Here is a 26,249-nt window from a genome sequence, read left to right as displayed (position 1 = left end):
CCCATTTTCTATTAAAAATTTCCCATTCATGATCAAAAAAATGTATCTGCTGATTGTCGCTGTCATCGTGTTTTGTAGACCTAGTGTTAGGTTCTGCTTGGGCAGCTATGTCTTGTTTCTATCACCAGTTATGCAAGATGATGTTGCCCATGCATTAAGCTTCCTTGTAGGAAGCTTACACATGTCATGTGGTACATGATTAAATGTGTTTAAAAGGAAAGTTCAAAACATGACATGTTCTAATAATATGTTCATTAAAAAAGTTAATTTAAGTATTCCATGCATGTCATTTTTTGAATGTAAAAGTTACTGTTTTGCTCAAATGTTTAAGTTAAATTTACTCACTTTAATCAATATTATGTCATAAAAGTTCAATAGAGATTTTACTTCATTTTATACCATTAAGATTTACCTAGAAATACTGTGGGCAACAACATGCAAAATAAAAATGAATGAAATGTTTTTAGTACATCTTGTGTTTAATAGAATTCAGTGGTAGAAATTACAGTGATAATTTCAGTACAAGTTTCAGTATATTCACTTGTCACATATTTCAACTCAATCATGCTCTTAACTAATGCTTTTTTTCCCCCAACTTGGTTAACAATACACTTAGTTTTGAAAATAGTAAACTGGGGGCAAAAGTTGTTTAGCATGGTGGAAATGACATTTTTATGCAATAAATGTTCAAATGGTTTATGTTTATTGCACTCTTTATTTATATAATTATAGTTTAAAACATGTAATTATTTAGATTTTTATCATGTATTTCCACAGTTTAATATTAAAAGATTGGTCAAGGCTAAAAACACTAAAATCTTTAGAGAAAAGGCATTTGAAAAGTACCAAAAATAAATGATGAAGGCATGGTAAAAAAATAAATAAATGTTCTGGGTCAGTTTTAAAGTGACCTTTATATAACAAAAAGTAAAAAGTTTAAATTTGTTTGTTTTAATAAAAATCAACCCCTGGGATATGAAATGGCCCAAAGTTGAAGAAACACCAAAGAATGCACATAGTGTACATGATAAAATGATCATATTTAAAGTGCATAATATTTATGGTAATGTGCAATGCATCTGATGTCTTAATATTGTCGATTTGTCTCAGTGCATCAGTTCAGTTATTTTCTATAGGTGTCAGGGCATCGAGGAGCCTGAAGGAAAAACTGTTGCAACTACTTAGTTGAGAAGTAGGAGAATCTATACAGGTGTACTATAGATTCAAATGTATTCAGGATGCATTTTTAACTGGCCCTATAATTAGGCCAGCCTTTCTTAATTTCCCCCCACTTATATTTGCGTAGAGATGATGTCAGATTGTTAATTAACATGACCACAAAGTCATGAAGAAATCTTCCACTTCTGCTGTCTGCACACTTGTCTGATCAAGGGCTATTTTTCCTTACACATATACCTTAACTTTTGAACTGTAACTGCATTTGAGTTTTTAGAGTTTAGGTTTACATGTGATAACCTGAGAGTAGTAAAAGAAAAGCGCTGACCGTGGTGCTGAAACCACACTTGACCGACAGCTGTCAGTAACACTGTGCGCTGTCCGTGGTTCTGAATCCACCTTTCTGCTATTGTATTATTGTAATGGAGATCCTCCATGCTTGAATGGTGAATTTGCTGTAGACTTTCTTTGACCATAAATAGAATTACATTGTATCAATGTGGACGGCTATTTTTAGTCATGTCAATGAACTTCGCAGTACTGGGAAACAAGGTCAGTTTTCTCACGGTAAAAAGCGAGAAATATTTGGACAAATCTCACGAAGGTGAAGTCCTTGAGGAAATTAGCGTGCAGTTGTGTCCTCGTGACGAGTTCACAGCGGTGTGCGTGTCTGTATCCCATGAAAACATGTTCTTTCATATGGCGCTTCTTCACTTTGAAGCGCATCGTGAAAGCAGCTGCGAGCGATCTGAAATCTATTAACACCCGCAACTCACTTAAAAACACATTTCCTCAGGATGTGAAGATGCAGTGACACGTGTGTCGCTCGTTCGCTGTATGACCCCTCTGTAATTACATGCAGGAAACAGACGTCATAACTGATGGATTACTTCTCAGGGTAAAAATAGGCCCTTGAATTTTATGAAAGAATATATGCTGCAAAATAAATGTAAAATTGCATTTGTCACTGCTGATATGCAAAACGAGCCCAATCGTGCTTCAAGAGCTGGGCTTCATCAACTGTACTGTGCAGATTTCCATTTGTCCACCAGATGGCGCTAATGACAAACCGCGCCATCATTCCTCGCCATCACCCCTCCCGGGAGCTTCATGTTTGTTATTTAACAAGTTACTGTGTTACCAGGGATGAAAGCAAACATCTTTGAGATACTTAAAAACGTTCTTTTAAAAAGATCAAAGGCCATTAAAAAAAAATATTGTTGAGACTGTCAATTGCGACTGCAGGTTTTTCCTCATTCATCATATGGGGACACTGAATGCATCATTGCAGTCCATCTGATTCTGTGCACTCTTGTTATGTTCGCACTGTTACCTAAATAACAGCATCCCAGTATTGTATATGTTGCACTTATGTATAGCTATACAGTACGAATGTATACATGTAGGTTACAACAGGGTCTCGTTTCACTATCAATCATACTGTCCAAACCCCCCCCCCCCCCCCAAAAAAAAAAACACACATACACACATATATATACATATATATATATATATATATATATATATATATATAATTGTTTTGCTCTGTTAATGCTGTTTTCCTCTAAAGTGATTAATAAAACATCAGTTGACAGAATTTCAAGCAATGATTCAAGAGCTGGGTTTCATCAACTATACTGTGCAAAAATTAGTTTTGTTGGTGTAACTGAGTCTATTCAGATTGATTTGTATTGTCAAATACAAGTTCACTGTAAACCCTAATGCTCAAAATAATTAATTCTTTTGAGTAGGGAAAAATTAAATCATACAAATTAGTTCAAATAAATTAACCTTGATGAGTATTTAGAACTTTCTCTTTCTTTCACGAAATGTACACCTTTTAAGTAACCTGAATTGTTGAATGTTTTGAGTTTAATGAACGTGTCTTTTTAAATTTACAGGAACTTAAATTTAACTGAAACTGGGAAGGGGATTTTTATTTCCCAGCATGCTTTACATGGCACTCCACAGGGAGAGTAAATGTTAAAATTAAGTGTTAATATAGTGTGTCTTTGTGCCAGATGAATTTAAAGGGAGATACTTGTTAGTGTTTAATGTTTTGTTGTGTTGTTTAGAAGAGTTTCTGTCATGTTAAAGTTTTTGGGGGGTTACCATTACGGTGAATAGTGGAGTTTGAGATTAGATTGAGATTAGATTGTTCTACAGTATATTGATATATTTGGCGAGCAATTGCTATGCTCATCAAAGCATGGTTTATACAATTAGCATGCATTTAGCATGCTTATACAGCTTGTATTTGCTAGCACTAGCTAGGTTCTCTGTACTTGACATATTTAAGTTGAGCCTACATGGTGATTTTAAGTTCAGCTAAAGAGATATATTTAAAGTTAAGTACTATTAAAATGCATGAGTTAGCTTGCTCAATATTTGAAGTTAAGAAAAAAATCAACACGCATGAGTAGTACAAAATCTGACGGTTCTTGTCAGATAATACAATAAACTTGTAATTTATTAACTTAAAAAATATTGATGTAACTGATTACCTCAAAAAAATGGAGTTCTGCTAACTTATTCGGGTTTACAGTGTAATTTAGATGTTACAAAGCACAATTTTTAGGTTAGTATTTTTTCAGTGCGCTGCCCTGCAGGGTGTACTTCTGATATGCTTCATCTAAAACCTTCTTTTTGACAGGTTGACCTCATGTATGGCCTCCAATTAATTATTAATTTCATGGAATATTTGTATTTTTCGTGGAATTCATTTGTTATACTGCAAAATAAATAAATACAAATTAAGTTAATTAAAAATGAAAACTTAAATGTGTCACAGAATCAAAAATATACTTTCCCTTATTTACATAAATATTGATCTAAAGTTTTTGTTAAAGAAAAATGTCCTGATCGTTTTCATTTGTCAACTACTGATGTATTTCATCCATGTACACACAATATATTTTTGTCTATTTTTAAGATTTTAAGCATTTCAATTTCATAACAAAATTCCATCAAATTGAATTGCGTAATCTTTACCGAAATAGGCTAATTAAAAAAAAACGACATATTTTAAGTTTTATTCATTTAGTTAAAAAAATTCAGTTTGATTTGATGGAATTTTGTTATGAAATTGTAAATGTAAAAAAAAATTAAAAAAAAAAAATAAAAAAAAAAGCCTATTTCACCATTAACTTCTGTTCGCCTTGAGGATCTACATTTTTTTTTTTTTTTCTAGTCGAACCAACAATTAATTTAGTTACACCAAACACATCTATTTATTTCACATTTTTACGTTTAATTTTTCTTGTTTCCAATGCTGGACATCCGCATTAATGAACGTACTGACATCAATAAACATGAAAGATCCGACATTGCCATAAACAAGCCGATTCCTTTTGAAAATGCTCGTATTATCACAACTTTAGGTGGACTTTTAATGTATTTAATAGGAACTGGCCTATATTTCTGTTATGACAAACGGTTTTGCTGGTATTATGAGGAAAAAATAATTTCTGCTTTATGTTTAAAATTAATAACTCACGAGTTTCGCCTGCTGCCGGTGATATCGACATTTTACGAGTGGTTTTATTTATTTATTTAGACCTATTTCTTTATATAAATGTTGTTGTTGTTACCTCTCTCAGTTTTATGTAAAACAAGCACGGGAAAACAGTATAGGCTCATTTATTTAACTCTACATTAACAGCTCATAAACCCAGTTAGAAGTCATAAAGTTGGCTAAGTAAAGATATATAATTGCAGAAGTTAATTTTTAAGATTAATTTTTGGCTAACAGCACTAATTCGACAGAACAGAAAGAGTAAAATGTGATTGGCTATTGGATTTTGCGGCTTTCAATGGTCAACGCCCACCTTTATTAATTGCGACCAATCAGATGTGGAGAATTCCACAAACGACACCCCATTGGTTTATGCATGTAGGTGGAGATTCAGCATAGCGATTTCCATTGGCCTGCGGCATCCAATAGCGGAGCAAGCCACACCTTCGTTCGTTATTAAAATTGATGACGTGTGGGTTTATACTGAATATTCACGTTTAAGCGAATATGATTGGTCCACAAGACCTCCTCTCTCACCAATGGAAAAACGGCATCAATGGCGTGCATTTGACTGACCCAACAAGAGAGAAACGACCCGATAAATGCTATAAAAACCATATTTATTACTTGTCAGTGACATGATGCACGTTCGTGCATAATTATTTCAAACCACGTTTTACAGAAATTAAACATATTCTGCGTAAATTAGTTTACACAGTTTTACATTTAAATAGGCAATAAAACATATTCAATCATTTATTACTTTCGGTTATTATGTAGCATCAAATTAAAATGCTTTTTTATTCTTATTATCATTTCAGCTACATGCTATTATCTCATAATATTGCCTCTCTCTCATTTAAACAATAAACAATCATTTATAAAATAGCAAAATAGGCCTGATTATAGCTGTAGTGTAACAGAGCTCTGCATTTTATTGACAAAAGGTTGTACAATTGTGATTAATAAAAATGACAGAAAAGACAATTTGCATGCTTTGATCTGTGACTGTATCTCTCTGACAGTGTAAAAGAAAATATGTATCCGTAGACAGTATATGCAGATTAGGTTTGTTTAAAAAAAACAAAAAACAAAAGACATAATTGCTTTAAACTGCTTTGGAAATAGACAAATATTTCTGCATTACAGAGCTGATATTTCATTCATAATTTGATTGGCAAATATGTTTTTACATTTCATATCATTAAAAAAAAAAAAAGAGAGAGAGAGAGAGAAAAGTGGCCTAATTTAATATGACAAAAATATATATAATATTCAAATTTAACACTAAACATGTGCTGCAACTGATCTTCTTATATCAACAACTCATTCAAATAAAAATGACATTTCTTCAAATTTCCCTTTTAATAATTTACAGATACCTTCACCAAAAGTATTTGACCTATTTCAGAATTGACCATTTGATCTGCTCCTTTGCTGAATGTAACACCTGAAAAATAAAATAGTATTTTGTTATAAAAGTGGACTCGGAGATTAGCAGCATCCTTTACTGCTGATAGTCCAAATAACTATAAAACACCTCAAACATAATAATAAAACTGCTCTGCAATTGAAATTCAATGTAACTTATGAGGGGAAGTTTGATTTATTATTAACCTATTAATAAAATATATTTTTTATGGATTTGATATATCTATATTTAAAAGTGAAGAGAAGACCCACAGTTCAAATCAAATCGTCTTTTATTCATACCACAATAATTAATTTAATTTCTTATGCTATATAGTATTTTTTACAGTAATGAAATTAAAATGCAATTATAAAGTTGTTGTTTTTTTATGATTATTATTATTATTATTATTATTATTATTTTAATGTATGTATGCATGCATGCATGTATGTAACGATTTTAGAGCAATAATGAGAGCCGCACTGATAACACTTTCGTAATCTGGCAGTTTTGTATTATGTCCGCGAGGGGGCGCATGGAGACCACAATACACGACGAATACACTCCTGAGATCCTCCATTATAGGTTCGTTGCGGCGCCATAACTATGGGACTAGGGATTTAACTTTCACATTAACATCAAGATTTAAAGATTAACCCAAAATTTAAATTAAAGCTAAAAATACAAAAATAAAACAATCAGAGAAAAATCAAAAGATATATATACAAGTGACAGCCTTCATACACATGCATGCATGGATAGTTCAGCATAGGTGTGTGTGTGTGTGTGTTTGTGTGTAGGTTTGGGTGGTTTACGAGGAAATTTTTTTAGGTTGCAAACTGGTAATTACAAGGGTATTATGCTATAAATGTGGTTTATGAGGACATTTCTAGTGTACCCATAATTCAAATCACTTAAAAAAAACATACTAAACAATGTTTCTTTGAAAATGTAAAAATGCAGAATGTTTTTTGTGAGGGTTAGGGTTAGGGGATATAATCTATAGTTCGTACAGTATAAAAATTATTATGTCTATGAAGAGTCCTCATAAGGATAGCTACACCAACGTGTGTGTGTGTGTGTGTGTTTATGTTGTTCTTAGTGTGCCCTAATGCACTTACATTAGTGGTGAGAGCGAGTTTCTCAGTGATGTGCTGTCAAGGTGAGAGAGTTAGTGGCAAAAGTCAGAGTGAGGCAGTGAAATCAGAGCATGTGTTAGGACAGTTAGACAGAAGCAGAAATTTCACATGTTTCAATGGCCATGAGACAAGACTGTGAGCTTAAACAAAGTTTCACTACAATCCAAGATGTTAAAATAGATAGTTCACTCAAAAAGAAAAACAAAATTGTCATAATTTACTCATTTTTGTCATTTGGTTGTTTCAAACCAGTATGGCTTTCTTTCTTCCGTGAGACACAAATGATGAGATGTTAGACAGAATGTTAGCCTCAGTCACCATTCACTTTCACTGCATTTTTTTTCCATACAATGAAAGCGAAAGGTAGCTGATGCTAACATTCTGTCTAAAAGTCATACAGGTTTGGAACAACATGAGGGTGAGTAAATAATGACAGAAGAAGAAAAAAGAAAAAAAATATATATATATATATAGTTTTGGGGTGAACTGTCCCTTTAAGAGTTCAAAAGAACACAAATTACTGTTTGTGTATCTGCACTTTCTTGTGCGTTCTGTTGTCGTAATCTACTCCAAAATAATTTAGTCCAAAACAACTTTTTTTATTTATCCCCTATCAGATGGATAAATAAAGATTAGTACTATTACTACTGTAAATGTGTACTGTATATTTATATGTATTTTTCTGTCTGTACCTGTGCCACACTCTGTTCTGATAAAGGATTGTCATCTACCTGTAAAAACAAAAGTATAGACATAAATTACAAAACAAATAACTAAACACATACTGCAACAAGCCAGACATATTTAACCCTCACACTTAAGTATAGAGTACCTGCTTTAAGGATCTTGCACGATATGTCTGGATCTTGCAAATATCGTGCAATATCCTTGAAGCAGGTACTCTATACTTAAGTGTAAGGGTTAAATATCAACAACACACCACAGCTTTAAAATGCTATTATTGTTGTCAGAAATAACTAATGAGTGAAAACAGTGTCCTAATGCTGCAGAATTAGAGAACCCATGAAGTCTTTAAACACTGGAGTAAAAAAAATAAAAAATAAAAAAACTTGCAACTGAACAGCATAAACCATAAGTCAGAAGTCTGGACTGAAACATATTACGCAGAAATCAAGCCCAGTCATCGATTGAGTGAGTTTATGTGAGCATAAGTCAGAGATGTGACTCAGTGTCCTCCACTCCACAGCAAAAGGTTTATGGTCAGTTGTCAGGGAGCATGCCGAGACCTTTTCTTGATATTGATTGGCTGCCTCTATTACAGATGTTCCTCTTTTGAGGTTTAAACACGCTTGTGCATGCCATGCAGTTACCTGCCCACTCTCTCACCCTCAACCTTCTCTCTCTCTCTCGTTCCATCATCACTAAGTGGAGGGGAGAGAGGGAGGGGGGCTGAAGGAGAACTACAAGAGCTGTCGCTTCTCTCCTTGGCCCTCCATGTTACCAGTGATGTAATCGAAAAGAACGAAGCCATATGCCTGCTCCGACTCACACTGACAGGGCAAGAGAGGGGACATTTAGTCTATGTGTGTCTATTAAAGTAAAAGGGACAATTTAGTGTTGGATGATGTCTAATTTAAAGGTGTAGTTCTCATAAAAAAATTAATAATAAAATTCTGTCATTATTTACTTACCCTCATGTTGTTCCAAACCAGTACAACTTTCTTTCTTCCATTGAACACAAAAGGAGATGTAAGGTAGAATGTTAGGGACTGATAACCCTGTTCACCCTTCACTTTCATTGCATATATTTTTTCATATAATGAAAATATGAAAGTGAATGATGACTGAGACTTCTGCTTAAAATCTCCTTTAGAGTTCCACAGAAGAAAGAAAGTCATACGGGTTAGGAATAACATTAGGGTGAGTAAATGATGAAAGAATTTAAATTTTTGGGGTGAATTATCTCTTTCAAACAAATTTAATTCTGTTTAATTAAACCAAAAAGAACCCAATAGAACAGAAATAGATACACTTTGATGTTGGCTTGAAACAAAGCCGTAAACTATTTTTTTAAAATTTGAGGTTTGATTACATGAAGACAAACAGCTTGCTAGCTAGTCAAACAGTATAGGTGTGTCCCAAACCACACACTTCTGCACTACTCTATGCCCTTTTGTAGTATGTTTATACTGAAAATGCAACAAAAATAAGTGTACAAGTACCCAGATGATGCACTTATTCAACAATCAAAACAGAGTGTGGAATTTTGGACAATTCATGATGGATGGATGGATGGACAGACAGAGAGACAGACAGATGGATGGATGGATTTTGGACAATTCATGCATGATAGAGAGATAGAGAGAGAGAGTGAAAGAGACAGACAGACAGAGAGACTACAATTGTTTTATCTTTCCCTTTGTATCAAAAGCATGCCAGAGCATTCTGAAGCAAAATACCTAGATGTACAAAAAGAAGCAGTTCATTACTCAGTGATGTTTTTCTCTTTTATTCAGTCTCTTACCCTGTAGTTGACCTTCTCAATGACCTGTTGGGGGTCACTCTCCAGTATCACCCTGCACACGTATAAAAGCAACATATGGCCATAGAAGGTCATGAATTTGGTCAATACTTAATAATCCCACCACTGAATCATAATGATCTCCAAGTCAGATTCAAGCAATAACGTATGAGAGGCTGTGCTACATTAATAATTGTAATTATAGTTATATAAAAGCACAACCTTGAGAGCCCTATTACTTTTATAAAATAGCCCCAGACATGTAAACTAAGGTTAATAGTTGGCCTCTATGGGTGATGCAACACAGAAGCTAGGTGAACACGTGTTTGGTGTCATAACTGTTACTATATTGTGTATTTAAGCACCTGCATCAAGGACCAGAACTATTTGTTTTATAATATACTATTTCTGAGAACAGAGATTCAGTTATTACATTTCATGTTACTATATGTGCAGTAAAGTAAAGCACATATGTGTGTCACTGCTATTCATAGTATTGATTCAAGGAGGATAAGTATCCATTTACCCTCCGTCGATGATCTCATCCACCACCAGGAAAACCCCATCCATATTATCCAACAGAGTTCTCTTTTCCACGTTTTTCCTGTTAGATGAGAATCAGGTATCTCACTTAAATGGTGCTTCAGTCTACTTATAGTGATAGATAGCTCACCCTAAAATGAATGAATATTCTCATAATTTACTCACCCTCATGTTGTTTCAAACCCAAATGACTTTTTACTTCCATGGAACCAAAAGGAGATGTTGCATAGAATGACATTTTCATTGACCTTTACATGCACTTAAGAAAACAGTTTATTTCAGGGTTTTTTTATGGCCTTTTGGCTTTTTAGTGGATAGGGAAAGTAGAGAGGTGACACGGAGAAGAGTGGGAATGGGATTGGGAAAGGACCTCACAAGCCAGGACTCTAACTAAGGTCACCCACGATGCATCAGCGCCACATGTCATGAGTGCAGCCCGCTAGGCTACAGCTCTGACTTATTTCAGGGTTTTGGCAGAAAGCGGTGTTCTGGAACGTCATGTAAACAAGAACGTCAATTTCCTTACAACGTTTAAGGGATTAAGAGAAAGCAGTTTAACACATCTGGGTTTCTCCTGGAAAATGCAGCTTATGTGGCCATGTAAATGCATAACCAGCATTGTTACAGGTTTTTGAGTGCGCATGTGCTTAGACAGCAGTGGCGTGCAGTCAACCCCTTCAAACCCTTCAGAGAAGGGGTTCCATAAACTGAGACGGAAACGTTATTTAAATTATGAAACGTTCATTCCCCTGTTTATTTAACAATGTATGTGCATTAAATAAATAAATGCATTAAAATATTTACTGTAAATATACAAACATATTTGCATTGTTCCTGTTTGACGGAGTGCATCGGTCCGTGGCAAACAATCAAAACTGCTCATTATCACGCTGTAGCTTTACGTTACTGTGTCCCCCTTTCAATTAATTTGTGTTTAGAAAATCTGACCAATAAAATATATTATTTTCACTTTGGTGGTTTGGGTGTCAGCAATCTGCTCCTTCAGAGCTCAGAGGAGAAGGTGTTATGCTTTAAACACAAGTCAGGTAAGTTTCCCTTCCTGTAGTCATGTTTCCGTCTCTACTTGAGGCAACGATGAACTTTGGGACATGTTCAGCTACAGGCAGAGGAAGCAGTCTTAAATCCATGGATGATTTATAAAGAATTACCTTATTTTCTTCAAACGAACTGACTAATTGACAGCTTTCCTGCGCTGTGCCTAATCATAATTTATTGACATGTCAAAGAAACTTTGTTCTCAAAATCGCCTTGTCAACGGCCTCCGTTATTTTGCACTGCATGCACTGGCACTACTCCTACCAACAATACAAATAAACAGTTTAGAATGTACACTTTGACTTGTCCAGTGTAGACAGCCTCAAGCCGTTGTAAAGAGTAAAGTGTACGCTGCTTATACAGTGCATGTAAACGGGTATGCCACTTTCTCGCAATAAACTGCTTTCTGGTACCCATGTATAACGTAGTCATTGTACAGAAGAAGAAAAAAAACAATGAAAATGAATGTTGACTGAAACTAACATCTCCTTTGTGTTCCACAGAAGAAGAAGAAGAAAAAAAAGTCATACAGGTTTGCAACAACATGAGGGTGGGTAAATGATGACAGACTCTCATTAATCTAATTAATCTCTTTAAGGTCCAAATTTACCTGTTCTTATTTAAAAATCATTCTAATGTTTATAATGACTTGTATACAGTTCTAGTAAACACTAACAAGCATGCACAGGATGCTGATTACAGAACAGGATGGTCGGGGGAGTCCATTTGTGCCGTGCATGCATAGACACTCCACCAGATGAGAATTCTTAAAATCACTAGCCTATGGCTAGCTAGACTAGCACATATGTGGCAAATTTACAAGGATAATTCACTCAAAATTGAATATTGTGTCATCATTTGCTCACCCTCATGTTGTTCCAAACCTTTCTGACTATTTTTCATCTGTGGAACACAAAAAGAGATGTTAGGTAGAATGTTAGTCTTAATCACCATTCACTTTTTTTGTTTCGGAAAAGATGCAATGAAATTGAATGGTGACTGAGGCTAACTTTCTGTAACATCTAGTGTTTTACAGAAGTAAAAAAAAAAGGTCATACAGGTTTGGAACAAAAAGAGTGTGTGTTAATGACAAGAGTGAACTACTGCTAATGATATCAAAGGAACTACTCTTAAATATCTTGAATAAATAAAAAAGGAAAAAACATACAGGCCTCACTGCTTTTCCTTTAATGGTCTCAAATTCTGCAGATATTGGAGCATGAACTCACCTGAGCATCTGACTGAGAGACTCAAACAAGCAATTCAGCACTGCCATCAGCATGAGCTGGGGTCAAACAAATATGTAAAGAGAGAGAAACAGTGACAAAGTGATAATTGGGTTGAAATGTGTGCCCGTCTTCTTTTTGCTATATCAACATGCTCATTTGCAAACGAAAAATAACCAAATGCCTAAAGTTGTCTATCATTATTCATAATGGTCATTAAGAATCACTGTCATATGAAAATTCATGATTCGTGATGTAATCTGTGATTCAGAGTTCCCACACTTTTTGACCAATTAATTTCCATGACTTTTCCATAAACTTTCTAGTAATTTGTGGACTGAATAAGGATTTTTAAAAATAAATTTAGATTCAGACCCATTTTTTTATGAATAATTTAGACATGGGTGTCAAACTAAGCGCCATCTTCTGTGGGTTGAATATATATATATATGCCTATATTATAATTATTTTGATAACAAATGTAATATTCAATGTTGATTTTTTTTTCATTTAAATTAAATGTTTAACATGTATGTATTGAAAAAATTTAAAACAGTTATTGCAAAAAAAACCAGTTGCAAATGTGTATTTTTAAATAAATGTTATCACGAACAAGTGTAATGAATAATTTGTTTTTGTTTCTCCCAATTTGGAACGCCCAATTCCCAATGTGCTTTTAAGTCCTCGTGGTTGTGTAGCGATTCGCCTCAATCCGGGTGGTGGAGGATGAATCCCAGTTGCCTCCGCGTCTGAGAACATCAACCCATGCATCTTATCACATGGCTTATCACGGAGACATAGTGCGTGTGGAGGCTTCACACCATCCACCGCGGCAACTACGCTCAACTCACCACGCGCCCCACCAAGAACGAACCACATTATAGCAACCACGAGGAGGTTACCCCACATGACTCTACCCTCCCTAGCAACCGGGCCAATTTGGTTGCTTAGGGGACCTGGCTGGAGTCACTCAGCACGCCCTGGGATTCGAACTACCGAACTCCAGGGGTGGTAGCCAGCGTCTTTTACTACTGAGCTACCCAGGCCTCCAAGTGTAATGAATGATTTAAGTTTCCCAAACCTTCATGACATGACTGAAAGCAAAGACTTACGATTCAGTAAGTGAATCAGATTTTTAAAGCAGTTGCTCTGACTGATTCAGTGAGTTCATTCAGTGAAGGATTCGTCAAATTGATTCAAACCCATAACTCACGAGTCATCTGTAGCGATTTATTAAAATTAAGAGTCATTTGTTCACGCATCAGACTACACCAGTCATGCTGTGCTTGTTAATGAGTGCAGCTGGAACCATGTAACACACAGATGTGTTGTTTTGCTGTTATTTCATGGTACATGCTCTTTTTATGCCACCACATTCAATTCAGACTGCAAGCTCACAACTTGGGTGAAATATGATTTCATATTTTTTTTATTTTTTTTTATTAGTGAACCATTTTGACAAACGATTTGCTCACAAATCAGACATAACTTCATAACTTTTGACGTTTTACAGTACACAAACTCTACACAAGAGCAATATGTAGCAGATAACATATTTCAGAGCAAAGTATAATACATTTCCAAGTCTTTGACAATTATATTAATTTCCATGACTTTTCCAGGCCTGGAAAACACCATTTTAAAATTTGTCGATATTTCCAGTTTTTCCATGACCATGGGAATCCTGGTGATTGGAGTATGGACAACATTTCAACCAATCACAGGCCAGCTCATCTGTAACTTACCTCATTCTCCTGAGCACTGCCAACTACATAGAAGAACAAGTCTATGCTGCTCTTGTAGACTATCGTCATTCCCTCTAAGAAGGCAATCTCATCTGCACACAGAGAAAGATTTCATTTCAAAAATCACAAGATTTATCATTATTTATATCTTATATATAAATATATTTTAATTATTATTCATAAATAATAATATAATATATACAGTATATATAAATATTTTATAATCTACATATATTATTACATAAATACACTGACTACATGATAATGGCTGAGACCACCCTTTCAAACAATTACTGTGACAGTACTATGGTACAGTGATGGTATAAATTTATAATATCATTGTACTTTGATATATACCATGGTACTCAATGATTAACATCTGTTTTTTAAAAGGTACTCTACGTACTTAAAAAAATACCATGATATTACCATTGTATATGTACAAAATAAAAACATAGTATAACCATGTTACCGCATTGTGCCATAGTACTTTTTTGTTAGTGCATAGAGACTGTACTGCAATATCCAGCTCAAAGCAATGTTAGAGTGCTGTTTGCATAAAAAGTACGAGTATGAGTGCTAATATAGGATCGGTTTCAGTTTTTTCTGTTATATACTGTATGAGTATGAACCAAGAAAGCTGATCCCCTTTCAGTGTTTTATTTTCGTAGGCTATGTTTAAAAGGTCCAGGTGTCCGATTATAAAAGTTTCATATGAATCACAACACTACATCTGCAGATCGGAAGCCAAATCGGGCTCTTTTGACCTACACAAACACTAATATATTCGTACTTAAGACTATCTCTTGAAATGAAATCTAGAGGCAAGAACAACTCCAAGAAATTTAAATGCGGCAAACAGTTTCACCTTTCACCGGTTCCACCTTCATGAGACAAATACAGGTGTGTATTTTGACCACATTAAAAACAGTTAACACCTAAACAGGTGAACGGATCAGGGTGGCTTTGTTGTCCTGGTGTCATACTCCTTCACCCCACAGGGCAAGAGACAGAACAAAGAGAAACAGCTCTGAATGTTAGAACAGGATCTCCACCCTGTTAGTAATCTGATCTACAGGCCCTGGAGGAACCTTGCAAAGGTGCAGTTATAGTTTTGGAGCTTGATTCAAATCTGGTTCTAGCATGGGATGATTCTTTTTTTATATAATAGAAGAGATTAAGGAACAGCTGGCCTTAATCAGCACAATAAAATCTCTGCATGCTCCACTGAATTTGTAGGTAATAGCGATCTGATCTGAACTGAAGAGAAAAGCTTGAGAGATAGAACATAAAGTCAATCAGGTCTTGTTACTGAAAGCAAAACAATTTGCAGTGTTAGTTAGTAAAATGCCATTTGAGGGCTGCTTAATAAACTTACTGTCGGCCTTATGTGTTTTGTTGAAGACGTTCTTTTCAAAATTCTTCTGCTCCTTAATGGAGGGGTAGAGCTCTGGATCATAGTACTGAAATTGCAGAGTTATCACTTGTTATTGCATATTAATAGTAATTCATAATGCAGAACTCATATTTCCATATTTTCATGTCTAAACATATTTTGTGTCTGTTTTTCTAGGTAAACTGATTAAAGCTGTACATAGCTGGGGTGCTTAATCTTGCTCCTGGAAATGTAGCTTCTTGCAGAGTTAAGCGCAATTCATAACCCAAAGCAAGTACGTGTTGCATTCTCAGCGTTGCCACAAGGGGCGCTATAGCAAGATTAGTGTGAACTGTCTGCTTCTACTGTGAGTTTTCTCTTTCAAGTCAACTATTTTCAAGGCGGACCAACAGTTTGAAGAGAACATTGCTGAGCAAGTAAGTTGAAGTCAATATATTTATAGCAACTTACTAGAATATCATATCCAGTTTAATGGCACAGACATTTGAAGGTAACTCTATCGCCCCCTTGAGTACTGAGGTTTGTTCCCACCACGGTAACTCAAGAACGCACCTTAAGCATGTTCAACCAGACTGTGCGTTGGCAATGCAGTGGCCAAGTACTTGCATCCGCGTTCACGTACTTGTGTAGAGTATGTTTCAGCCTTAATTTTTTAGTTTGATTAGAACTCAATTTAGATTAGAATAATTTTCCAATAAAAAGTTTATTATGAAGTTTACTATTTCTAAATAAGTAGAGATTTTTTTTCTGACTGGTTCTTACTCTACAGTGGTCCAAGTCCTTACTGCATACTACAACCTTGGAAACTGGACATTTTTCATGTTTATTAACATGAAAAAATTGCATGTTTATGTAACGGTAGCCAACTGGTAGATAGCTGTGCAGTGTATAAACCTCACTCCCCTGGCCTCAAGAGGCGCACTAGCAACTGACGCTAGAAGCTTTAGCCTCATTGTTAGTGCGCCCACCTCCCATGCCGGAGACACCAGTTCAAATCCCGTTTGGAGTGGGTCAAGCAGAGCCTGTTACAGTGGTGCCATGACCTAGGTGAGAGTGAGGTTTAGGGGGTGAGTATAACGGTAGCCAGCTATGCAGTGTATAAACCTCACTCCCCTGGCCTCAAGAGATGCACTAGCGACTGATGCTAGAGGCTGTTGCCTTTAGCCTCCTTGTTAGCATGCCCACCTCCCACGCCGGTTCAAATCCCGTTCAGAGCAGGTCGAGCAGGATCGGTTACATTTACATACATTTTGTAATGACCACTGCAACCATTTTTTTTTTTTATTTGATATAGCTTACTTTGACATTTAGAAACTCTCCAAAACATAAAATACTGTATGTATTGGGTAGTTTGATAATGATATTAACTGATTCATAACATGTCCAAATAATGTTAAAAAATAAACTGAAATGACAGAATATTGGAATAGTAAAGACTGTGGCTGTGCACCTTTGAAAGCAGTCTGTTTCCATCATTGTCTAAGATGAAGATGGCCTTCACTGTGTACAGCGTTGGTTCCTGATTGAAAATAAAAGATTAAAGTAACCATTCAGCATTCATCATTAGCAAAGTTTTCAGATCACAGATGTCAAAAATAGTCTTCAAATATACTTCATCATAATCCTAAAAATGTCATTAATGTGACAAAAGGAATATGATCAGACAAGGCAGACAAAAGAGTATAAAAAGAGTCTGTCTGGCTCTCAGTCTCCACTCCATTCACTGTGTCCATCCGGGCCAAAGTTCTGTCATGCACTGACTGCCGTTGATTCAAAGTCTGAGTGTATCACAGAACTTGAGCCAGGTGAACAGAAGGAAAAATGTCTTGTTAATTCATCTGGTTGCAGACTATGAAGGAGGATTCTGTTTGTCGTTGCGTCTGGTTTGTCAGTCTCGATACGGACCTTGAGGGCCAAACAAGGTAAACTCCTCCTTTGGTAAACTGTAACATGCAAATCCATCTATAAAAAGTGTCCTCAAAGACTCTTTAACTACTACAAGCTCTGTTTAACCCTTAAAAGCATACCTCGGGTCTTTAATAACCCGGGACCTCATTCCACCCCTCCCCACCCACACCTCCACCTCATCCATTTTTTGGAGTTATGCCCACACCTCTTTAGTTTTCTCAACCTTTCTCTTATGAATATAATTTTTTGTTGTTGCAAAAAACATGTAATGTTTTTAATTGCTTAAATACCAAAAGTGTATAGGGTAATTTCCGGGTCAAGACCCGAGATATGTAATAGTGTCGCCTTTTTTTCTGCTTAATAAATCATAATTTTATGATTATTTAATATCTATGTATGTTAACCATCACAGAAAATATATTTCTTTATTTATTACAATACAAATGACTACTAAATCATGTTGATTTTCTGTGTGACAGTGGTGAATTATCAGTTTTCCATACAGGGGCGGAGCCAGGAGTTTTTCACAGGGGTGGCTGGGCAGGGGCCAGTGATCAGATTTTCGGGCAGTACATGTTAAGTCTTGTGCCCAAAAATGGCAATTGCGAGTGGGGTAGCCAAGGGGGTGGCCAGGCTTCAATCCATGGTGGCCAAGGCCACCCCTGGCCACCCCCTTGCTCCGCCACTGTTTCCATATGCATGTACACATACACGCTATTCATGCTATTTCTTACTCAAGGTGGCGCTGATGTTTCAGTGATTGACTTGATTTACATTTGATGTTGCATTTTGATGAAGAAACAACATGGAAGTAAACTATAGCAAGTGTAACATGTGAACAGAGTAATTTGGCTATTGTCATTTGGGTGTATTACTGAAATTATGTAAGTTGTGCATCTATTTAGACACAATAAATGCTTGAGAAAATGTATATATAATGTGTGGTTTATGTGTAGCTCAATATGTTTTTGACAGCAAGTAGCGTCTCGTGAAATTTCAGTGTGGAAGTAATAAATCCTAGTTTGTTGCATCATCTCTTTGATATATGAAAAATAAACATATATCAAGTCAACATTTATCAGAATATATTCCATTCTATTATTTTCTAATTGTCTTGAAAATGCTTTAAAAAATGTACACTACCTGAGCATTTTGTATATTCATTTGTAATAGATATATGTGCCAGGTCTCTAAAGATTTGAGTATGTAATAATGTTTGGTTAAATACCCATGCATTTAAGGGTTAATAATATATATATTGTATATGTATATGATGACACGTATGGCCGCCAGAACAACGAGTAGGCTTTTGACCCGGAACTTTCAATCTACTAATGCGATGCCGCAGCACCGCTGAGTGACTGTGTTTTTTTGTTTTATTTTAAAAAGTGTCCTGAGCTTCTCTCTAAACGCGGATGGAGCAGCAGGAGCGCAACTGATGGCAGAGGCAAGACAGACAGTCCGACTAATCTGATCAACCAATCAGAACGCTCATTTCAGACGCGATTGGATATTTGCTAACCAATCATATTATCCGTTTTAGTTGGGGGCGGGACATTTCCAGCATCTAGTGCTGATGCACAAGCATCCCTGGAGTAACCATAATTTGCTCTGTAAATGTATTTCCCTGCTAAACGTAAATATATACACATTTAAATTTAACGTATGCGATTAAACTTTTTTTTTTTTTTTTTTTGCCTTTTACTGCTGTCAATGGTGCCTTATTCTCGTGATGTCAATGCATTTACATTTATATTTCTAAGTAGGAAAACAATTTCACTTTACACAGAAAAGCACATTATGGTACACAAATAAAATAAATAACCATTAATTCTTATGTAGACTATATATGGTAATAAAAGATAATGTGTTAACGTGAATATGACTACACTCATTTTAGCTGTACAATGCTTAACAGTTGATTGCGTATTAAGTATTAATTGATTAATTAGAGTAATTATAAAGTATTAACAATTTTCATAGTATCCTAATGACAGGAACATTAATGACACTTATTAATTTAAATACATATTTAACATCAAGCTACCATACCATGGTTCTTAGTTGTACTGTACACCATGCCAGCAAGAGACTTACCCTGATATACATTTTCATGTTCATGTGGGACTATAATTACAACAGCCGATATTCTTTTCTTTTTATATATATATATCGAGACAACTGCTTTCGTGGCGCCGCGTGTAGCTTTTATAAGGAGGATTTACGCGTGAACTGCCCCTGTCCTTTGCTTCCAAATTAGTGGTGCTGCTGCTTTGCGACTGCTGCAGATCTTTAGCACTAGGATAGGTGTTGTCTATATGGGTCAACACGTAAGACTATTAAAATGGTCATGGCAAGTAATAACACTGATCTGCTCCAAGTATCCACCTGTGGAATCAATCACGCGCACCATCCAGGCAGCGCGCGCTCGGCTCCGGCGGATTTTGGAGACGCATCGAGGACGTGGCATCCACGTCCCACTCTGAAAACCCACATCTTTCCATTACTAGACGGATAAACTTTTCGAGCAAACTGACCAAAAGTGGAAAGTGGCCATAAACAAACCCGTAAAATCTCAAGAATGAAGTGAACCTCGCTATATTCGCATACGATCACTACAATGTATCAACAGTTCATTGTTCGCATGCCATATTAAAAACAAAATGTTATGGTTTGCTCCCATACATCTGCCTCTGCGTTCGCTCGGCGAAGAAACCGGATCGGTTTCTTTAAATTTCGCTTTCGCGAGACAAAAATGCATGCACGCGCGTTTGTAATATGACATTATTCTATCCATTTCCATGAGTTTTAAACTGGAGTGTGTCTTATAGTACTGTTTCCAAGTTAGCACGGTAAGCCGTACTTTAATATAAAGCGCAAATAGTTGCTTTTAAAAAACATATTTCTTTATAGAATCAAAGACGTAAACTGTGCATCAGCTGCCAAAGTAGTCGATCTACTGTGTCTGCGTGATAATGAGTAACATAAATTAAAAATAGCAATAAAATGAACAAATATCCTACCAAAGCCGCGGAGTCCATTGTCGCAGCTCAGTGTTGACGTGGACAGCTTTGAGCTGTCATTACTGTAGCGCTCCTAGAACCTTCTGACTCACAGGGGGCGGATCTGCAACTAAAGCCCTGCAGCCGCCATGTTGGCTCGAACACACCAGGATTGCTCTTGTATTGGAGCCACAATGGATGCATTGAATGTGCGCTAGTTTGTCTCATCTGCTGTCGCGTTTGTTCAAGTCAGTCTTGGGATGTGAATCGGGGTGAATCGCTTTTGGCGTCGTGCCATTTGCTCTAATGAGTAAACCGTTTTTGCAGAGAAACTTTTATTATGTGTGCCTGACATGGGTGTGATATACCTGAGCCAACACGATATGTAATGAATAGATAATGAAAGGCTGTTGTAGGCAAATTCATTAACATCACCTCTTCCCTGCGCGACATGGGGCAGTAATTGTGAAAAGGTTCAGAGCAGGGCTACTGGGGGGTAAAGCTTAACTTGCTGTAAATAAACTCTTTATTAAAATGTCATAGTAAAGGTGAAATCTTCCATCTGTGAAAGCCAATTCGAGCTTTAGTAAATCATAAGTGAGATACTAAGTCATATTTACGAGATAAAAAGTCATTATGAGATTAAAAGTCATAATTATGAGATACTAAGTCATATTTACGAGATAAAAAGTAATTATTATAAGATTAAACATCATAATTTAGATAAAAAAATCATAATTATGAGATAAATCATATTTATCAAATAAAAAGTCATAATTATGAGATACTAAGTCATATTTATGAGATAAAAGGCCATCATTATAAGATTAAAAGTCAAAATTATGATATAAAAAGTAAAAATAAAGATACTAAGTCATTTTTATCAAATAAAAAGTCATAATTATAACAGTCATAAAAAGTGATAATTATGAGATTAAAAGTCAATTTTTATAAAAAAGTAAAAACTGAGATACTAAGTCATATTTATTAGATAAAAATCGTAATTATAAAATTAAAAGTCATAATTTTGATTTTTGAAGAAGGTTCAGAGTTGTTTGTGTGACGTTTTGGGCACTAACATTTTTCTTTGCCCCAGACTTTATATTTTGGGCGATGGGGCGGTCATAAATTTGGGGGACAAACATATAAAAAATTAGGTTCTGACCAGTATCATGATTGTCAGACAAATTATTTAATTTTTATTTATCAAATAAAAAGTCATAATTGTGATATAAAAAGTGATAATCATGAGATATTAAATCATATTTACAAGATAAAAAGTCATAATTATAACATTAAAAGTCAATTTTTATAAAAAGTAAAAATTGAGATTCTAAGTCATATTTACTAGATAAAAAAAAAATCGTAATTATAAGATTAAAAGTCATAATTTAGATATAAAATTCATAATTATGAGATACAAAGTCATAATTTTAACTTTTTATGTCATTATTGTGATTTAGCAAAATAATGATTTTAAATAGAATAATTATGACTTTTTACATTATTATTATTATTATTATTATTATTACATGTATTCTTGTTTTAATGAATTCTGAGCAGTTATAGATTTAGATGTCTGTCAGTTATCCTGTGACACTTGTCCCATGATCCAGAGAGAGACAGACAGACAGATAGACAGACAGACAGACAGACAGATAGATAGATAGATCCCTCCTCCATAGAAATGACCATAAATACCATTTGATGTGCTATTTTTAGACATAAAATTAGCATACACGTCCCCCAAACTCTGTCAAATGGTGTGTCGTCTTGCTGAATGTAAACCGAAAGTTTAATCACGTCAGAAAGGGTGGAGACCTTCCACCACTTACATGTCACATAAAAACGCGCACAGTACAGTTCTCCGATTCAGAATAACCTGCTCTCACTTCTTGATTGCACCCTCTCCAAGGACAAGGTAACGTAATGTTTTATTAACTACATTATCTATAAATAATAATAAAAACAAACGTTTTGAGTTCATACTGCGCGAGCTGTTTTGAATGTCTAACAAGTAGGCTTTATTATGATACTATCCGCATTTAAACTGTTCCTCTAAAACGCTTAAAATCACATAAAATGTTTGAGTTAGTAAAATATTTTACAAGATATTAATAATGTGGCAAGAAAGACTGTGCCGCTCACTGTAAATGTGTATATGTTTGCATTACTCATAATCCACTGTGTACCCGGCAAACACAGAACGTTCCTCTTGCGTTAGTGTTGGTTATATTTGGGAACCAACTCCTAACGTTTAAGGAACGTTCTTTTTAGGTTTTCTTTTTTTTATAACCATTAACGTTTTTTTAAGAAAACCTTAAACACCCTGGAACACGAATGTTTATTTCATGTGAAACATTTTGATTACATCATAACGTGACTCAAATAAACCATTTCCTTGTTATTTAGAAATACTGAAGAAGTAGGTCAGCGGAGTGTCATGCTTTGATGAATGGTGTTTATGGTCCTTGCGCATATGAGTGTTGTCGCGTGCTATCGTATAACAACGCAGTTTCGCGAAGCCCTGCATTTTGCCACTTTGTTTCCTTTGGTAAATTAAATAAGTTCTTCAAACGTGTATTAGAACTAACTGAAAATAGTTCATTCATGTTTGGAACTTTTGCCTGATGTGTATGCATTAACTAATCCAACTGCATCATACATTCATTTAAAATAGGTACATTATGATAGCCTAACATTACTCTTTTCTGTTTCAGAATTTTATGCAACTATTTTTTTTTTTCTATTAAGCTGGACACAAAGACACACTCATTGAAGCTGAGACCATCTAAGCTCATTCTTTGCTCTTGGCATTGGTTTGGGCCATGCTGGACCTGAAGAAGTACCTCACAGAGGGCCTGATTCAAGTGGCTATTGTTCTCAGTCTGGCTGGGATGCATGTGGACGTGGATCCTTACCTGCCCCCTCTCAGCGAAATCATTTTGGACCCGAGTTCAGCTATACCTCAGACCCAATTCCACAATCTTCGAAACATCCTGGATGGATGTAACCTACATCCAAAGAGCATAGACCTAGATGGGTTCTTCACAACCCGCAGGCTCTTGAGTTGTGTGCGATCCCTCGATCGTCTGCAGGTGCCAGCAGCGGAGCTGGAAGCCTGGTTGGTCCACAGGGAGCCTGAGAATGGAGTATCTATTTCGGCCCAGATGGGCCTCCTTGTGGAGGATGACGGACTTGAGGATGTGGAGGACTCCTCAGAGCTAAGCATGAGGTTGGGAAGTGGAGGAGAATTGGGATATGACTTAGCTGAAGATGAAACTCTAGGCACTTTGGGGCATATGTCAAGAGGCCTCAACAATTCAGACCACGATGACCTAATTAAAGAGGTAAAAAAAAATTTTTTAAAAATGAAGCCAAAAGTATTAACAGCATTTTTGGATGAAACCTGTTTTGTGGTTTCTTGCATAATAGTTCAAGCAAATACTTGTGCAAGGGAAGTTGGTGCAAGCAACACCCTCCATGCAAGGTTGAATAATCATTAGTGATTCATTTCAGAGCCTTTAAAAGTTAATAACGTTTGACAATTACATGTGCAAAACAGCCAGTGAACATTTAATTAACATATTTTTTTGTATCTAACTTTTGCCTATTTTTTCAGATTAACAATTTTGATTGATTCACATATTGAACATAGAAAAACAAAACATATATACAAAGAATCAACAATTAACCCCCACTACATCGATGTAAAATCTTGAATTGAATAAGGCGCACCCTTGCGTCTCTAGATGCAGACTTGACATTTTTTTGAATCCTAGCCCACTCTCCCTCCTCCAATACCAAATTTAAATCTTTCTCCCATAATCTCTTGAGAGAAGTTGAAGCTCCGTCCCCCAGACTCTGAATTAGCAGGGAGTAATACACTGATGCCTCATGACCTTTTCCAAAAGCAGTAATCACCACTCCCAGAGTATCTGCCGCTTTAGGGGGGTGTATGCTATTCCCAAAAATAGTACAGAGCAAGTGGCGCAGCTGTAAATACCTAAGAAACTGAGATCTGGGGATCCCAAAATGTTGAACCAAATTTTCAAAGGATCTCAACACTCCACTCTCATATAGGTCACCGAGTGTATTAACCTCCCTCACAATCCACTCTGACCAGTAGAAAGGGGACTTATCAATACATAATTTGGGGTTCAGCCATAAGCTCAAGGCAACATTTAAATAAATGTCTGAATTAAACACTCTGGACACTTTTGTCCATACCGAGTGCAAATGCAAGATAACGGGGTGTAATTTAACTTCTCTGGTTAGTTTGATAGAAAGGCTTTGCAATGGCAAAATAGGGGCAAGAACTTCCTGTTCAATACAAACAAGGCAGGGGCTCTCTCAGGTGGAAGTGACCAATGAGCCAAATATCTGAGACCAAATGCATAATAATAAAACAAAATCTTGGGTAGGCCTAGCCCACCTTTGTCAATCGGCCTATGCAGCTTACTGAAATGTAATCTCGGACGTTTCCCATTCCAAATGAAGGAATTCGCTATGCTATCAAATTGCTTGAAACATCTGCAGGAGTGACTGTAGCAGGTAGCTGAATTTTGGAATACAATTCATTTTAATAACATTAAGCTTCCCAATCATCGATAAATGTAATGAAGCACACCTGCCCACATCGCTCGAAAACCTTTTTATTAAAGGGTCAAAATTAATTCTAACTAAATCACACAAATTTCCTGGGAATAAAATACCCAAATACTTAAGGCCCTGTTGGGCCACTGGAAGGTGCCCGGCTGAAAAGCCGTTATCGGGCAGTACGCTGTCAGAGCCAAAGCTTCGGATTTAGACTAATTAACTCCGTATCCCGAGAACTTAGGAAAGGAATTAATAATTCTGTGGAAGATCTAGATAGTCATAGATCTAGAAGGGTCGGAGACAAATAATAGAATATAATCTGCGTAAAGCAGCCTCCCGCCACAACCCCTGGAAAATAATCCTCCTTTCTTATCACGGCTGCTAATGGTTTCAGGGCAAGACGGAACAATAATGGGGAAAGAGGGCAACCCTGCCGGGTGCCACTATCTATAGTAAAATAATCGGAAATTAATCCATTTGTTTGTACCGCCGCTACCGGGTGTCTGTAAAGTAACCTTATCCATCCAATAAACGTACTCCCAAACCCATACATTTCCAAAATCGTAAAAATTTAATTCCATTCTACCATATCAAACACCTTTTCAGCGTCAAGTGAGATGGCAGTAACCGGAGTCTGATCATTCGCCACTGACCACATGATATTGATGAAACGCCTGATGTTATCAGAAGAACTGCAGCCCCGAATAAACCCCACCTGATCTATATGTATAGGAGATGTCATAACTTTACTTAATTGATTAGCCAAAATGTTTGACAATATTTTAACGTCTAGCTGGATCAGGGAAATTGGACGGTGACTCTTACACTCACTTGGATCTTTGTCCTTTTTAAGAATCAGACTGATCCGGGCTTGCGTCATGGTTGGCGGAAGTTTTCCATTCTTTAATGATTCCGTATAAACATCTAACAAATGTGGAGCCAGTTCTGTAGCATAAGATCTAAAAAACTCAGTGGCAAAGCCATCTGGCCCTGGAGCCTTGCCTGTAGGCAAGGCCTTATTTACCTTGCCAAGCTCCTCCAAGGTTATCTCT

At 36.0% G+C, this 26,249-nt stretch overlaps 2 protein-coding genes across 7 annotated transcripts in view; one reads left to right on the top strand and one right to left on the bottom strand.

Annotated features, from left to right (window-relative positions):
* Positions 1–5,293: 5,293 nt before the first annotated feature.
* On the bottom strand, positions 5,294–20,712 carry copz2 (COPI coat complex subunit zeta 2). 5 transcript variants are annotated; one of them, XR_007898893.1, is made up of 12 exons: positions 20,620–20,712; positions 17,139–17,207; positions 15,671–15,755; positions 14,293–14,384; positions 12,551–12,606; positions 10,249–10,326; positions 9,726–9,777; positions 8,572–8,751; positions 7,933–7,971; positions 7,223–7,255; positions 6,073–6,140; positions 5,294–5,841 (listed from the first exon to the last, which is right to left on the bottom strand). XR_007898893.1 is itself a non-coding variant. In XM_051713680.1 (10 exons), exons 1-10 carry the CDS (start codon positions 20,635–20,637, stop codon positions 6,093–6,095), a joined length of 570 nt encoding a protein of 189 aa, XP_051569640.1. In that variant the 5' UTR covers positions 20,638–20,712; the 3' UTR covers positions 5,294–6,092. The 5 variants fall into 5 exon arrangements, 3 of the variants coding, with proteins under 3 accessions (XP_051569640.1, XP_051569643.1, XP_051569642.1); XR_007898892.1 differs by lacking the exon at positions 7,223–7,255 and having other exon boundaries at positions 5,294–6,140; XM_051713680.1 differs by lacking the exon at positions 8,572–8,751 and having other exon boundaries at positions 5,294–6,140.
* Positions 20,713–22,412: 1,700 nt separating this feature from the next.
* nfe2l1a (nfe2 like bZIP transcription factor 1a) overlaps positions 22,413–26,249 on the top strand; it is a 15,778-nt gene continuing 11,941 nt past the window's right edge. Inside the window, exons 1-2 of one of the 2 annotated variants that reach the window (XM_051713667.1) lie at positions 22,413–22,519; positions 23,353–23,948. In XM_051713667.1, coding sequence (XP_051569627.1) covers positions 23,427–23,948 — 522 coding nt within the window. In that variant the 5' untranslated portion in view covers positions 22,413–22,519; positions 23,353–23,426. Of the gene's footprint in view, positions 22,520–23,318; positions 23,949–26,249 lie in introns of both variants that reach the window. The other variant, XM_051713666.1, reaches the window with a different exon arrangement.

Source organism: Myxocyprinus asiaticus, chromosome 13, assembly GCF_019703515.2.
Source record: "Myxocyprinus asiaticus isolate MX2 ecotype Aquarium Trade chromosome 13, UBuf_Myxa_2, whole genome shotgun sequence".
NCBI lineage: Eukaryota > Metazoa > Chordata > Actinopteri > Cypriniformes > Catostomidae > Myxocyprinus > Myxocyprinus asiaticus.
The sequence above is the reverse complement of the archived record's forward strand: the minus strand, read 5'-3'. Positions and strand labels throughout refer to the sequence as shown.

Excerpts from the sequence above, each read along its gene's own strand:
- copz2 (XM_051713680.1), bottom strand. Across the intron at positions 9,778-10,248 it reads GATGAGATCATCGACGGAGG|GGTGATACTGGAGAGTGACC; the intron begins GTAAATGGATAC and ends ATACGTGTGCAG. Across the intron at positions 6,141-7,222 it reads AACTCGCTCTCACCACTAAT|GTGTTACATTCAGCAAAGGA; the intron begins GTAAGTGCATTA and ends TTTATTTTTCAG.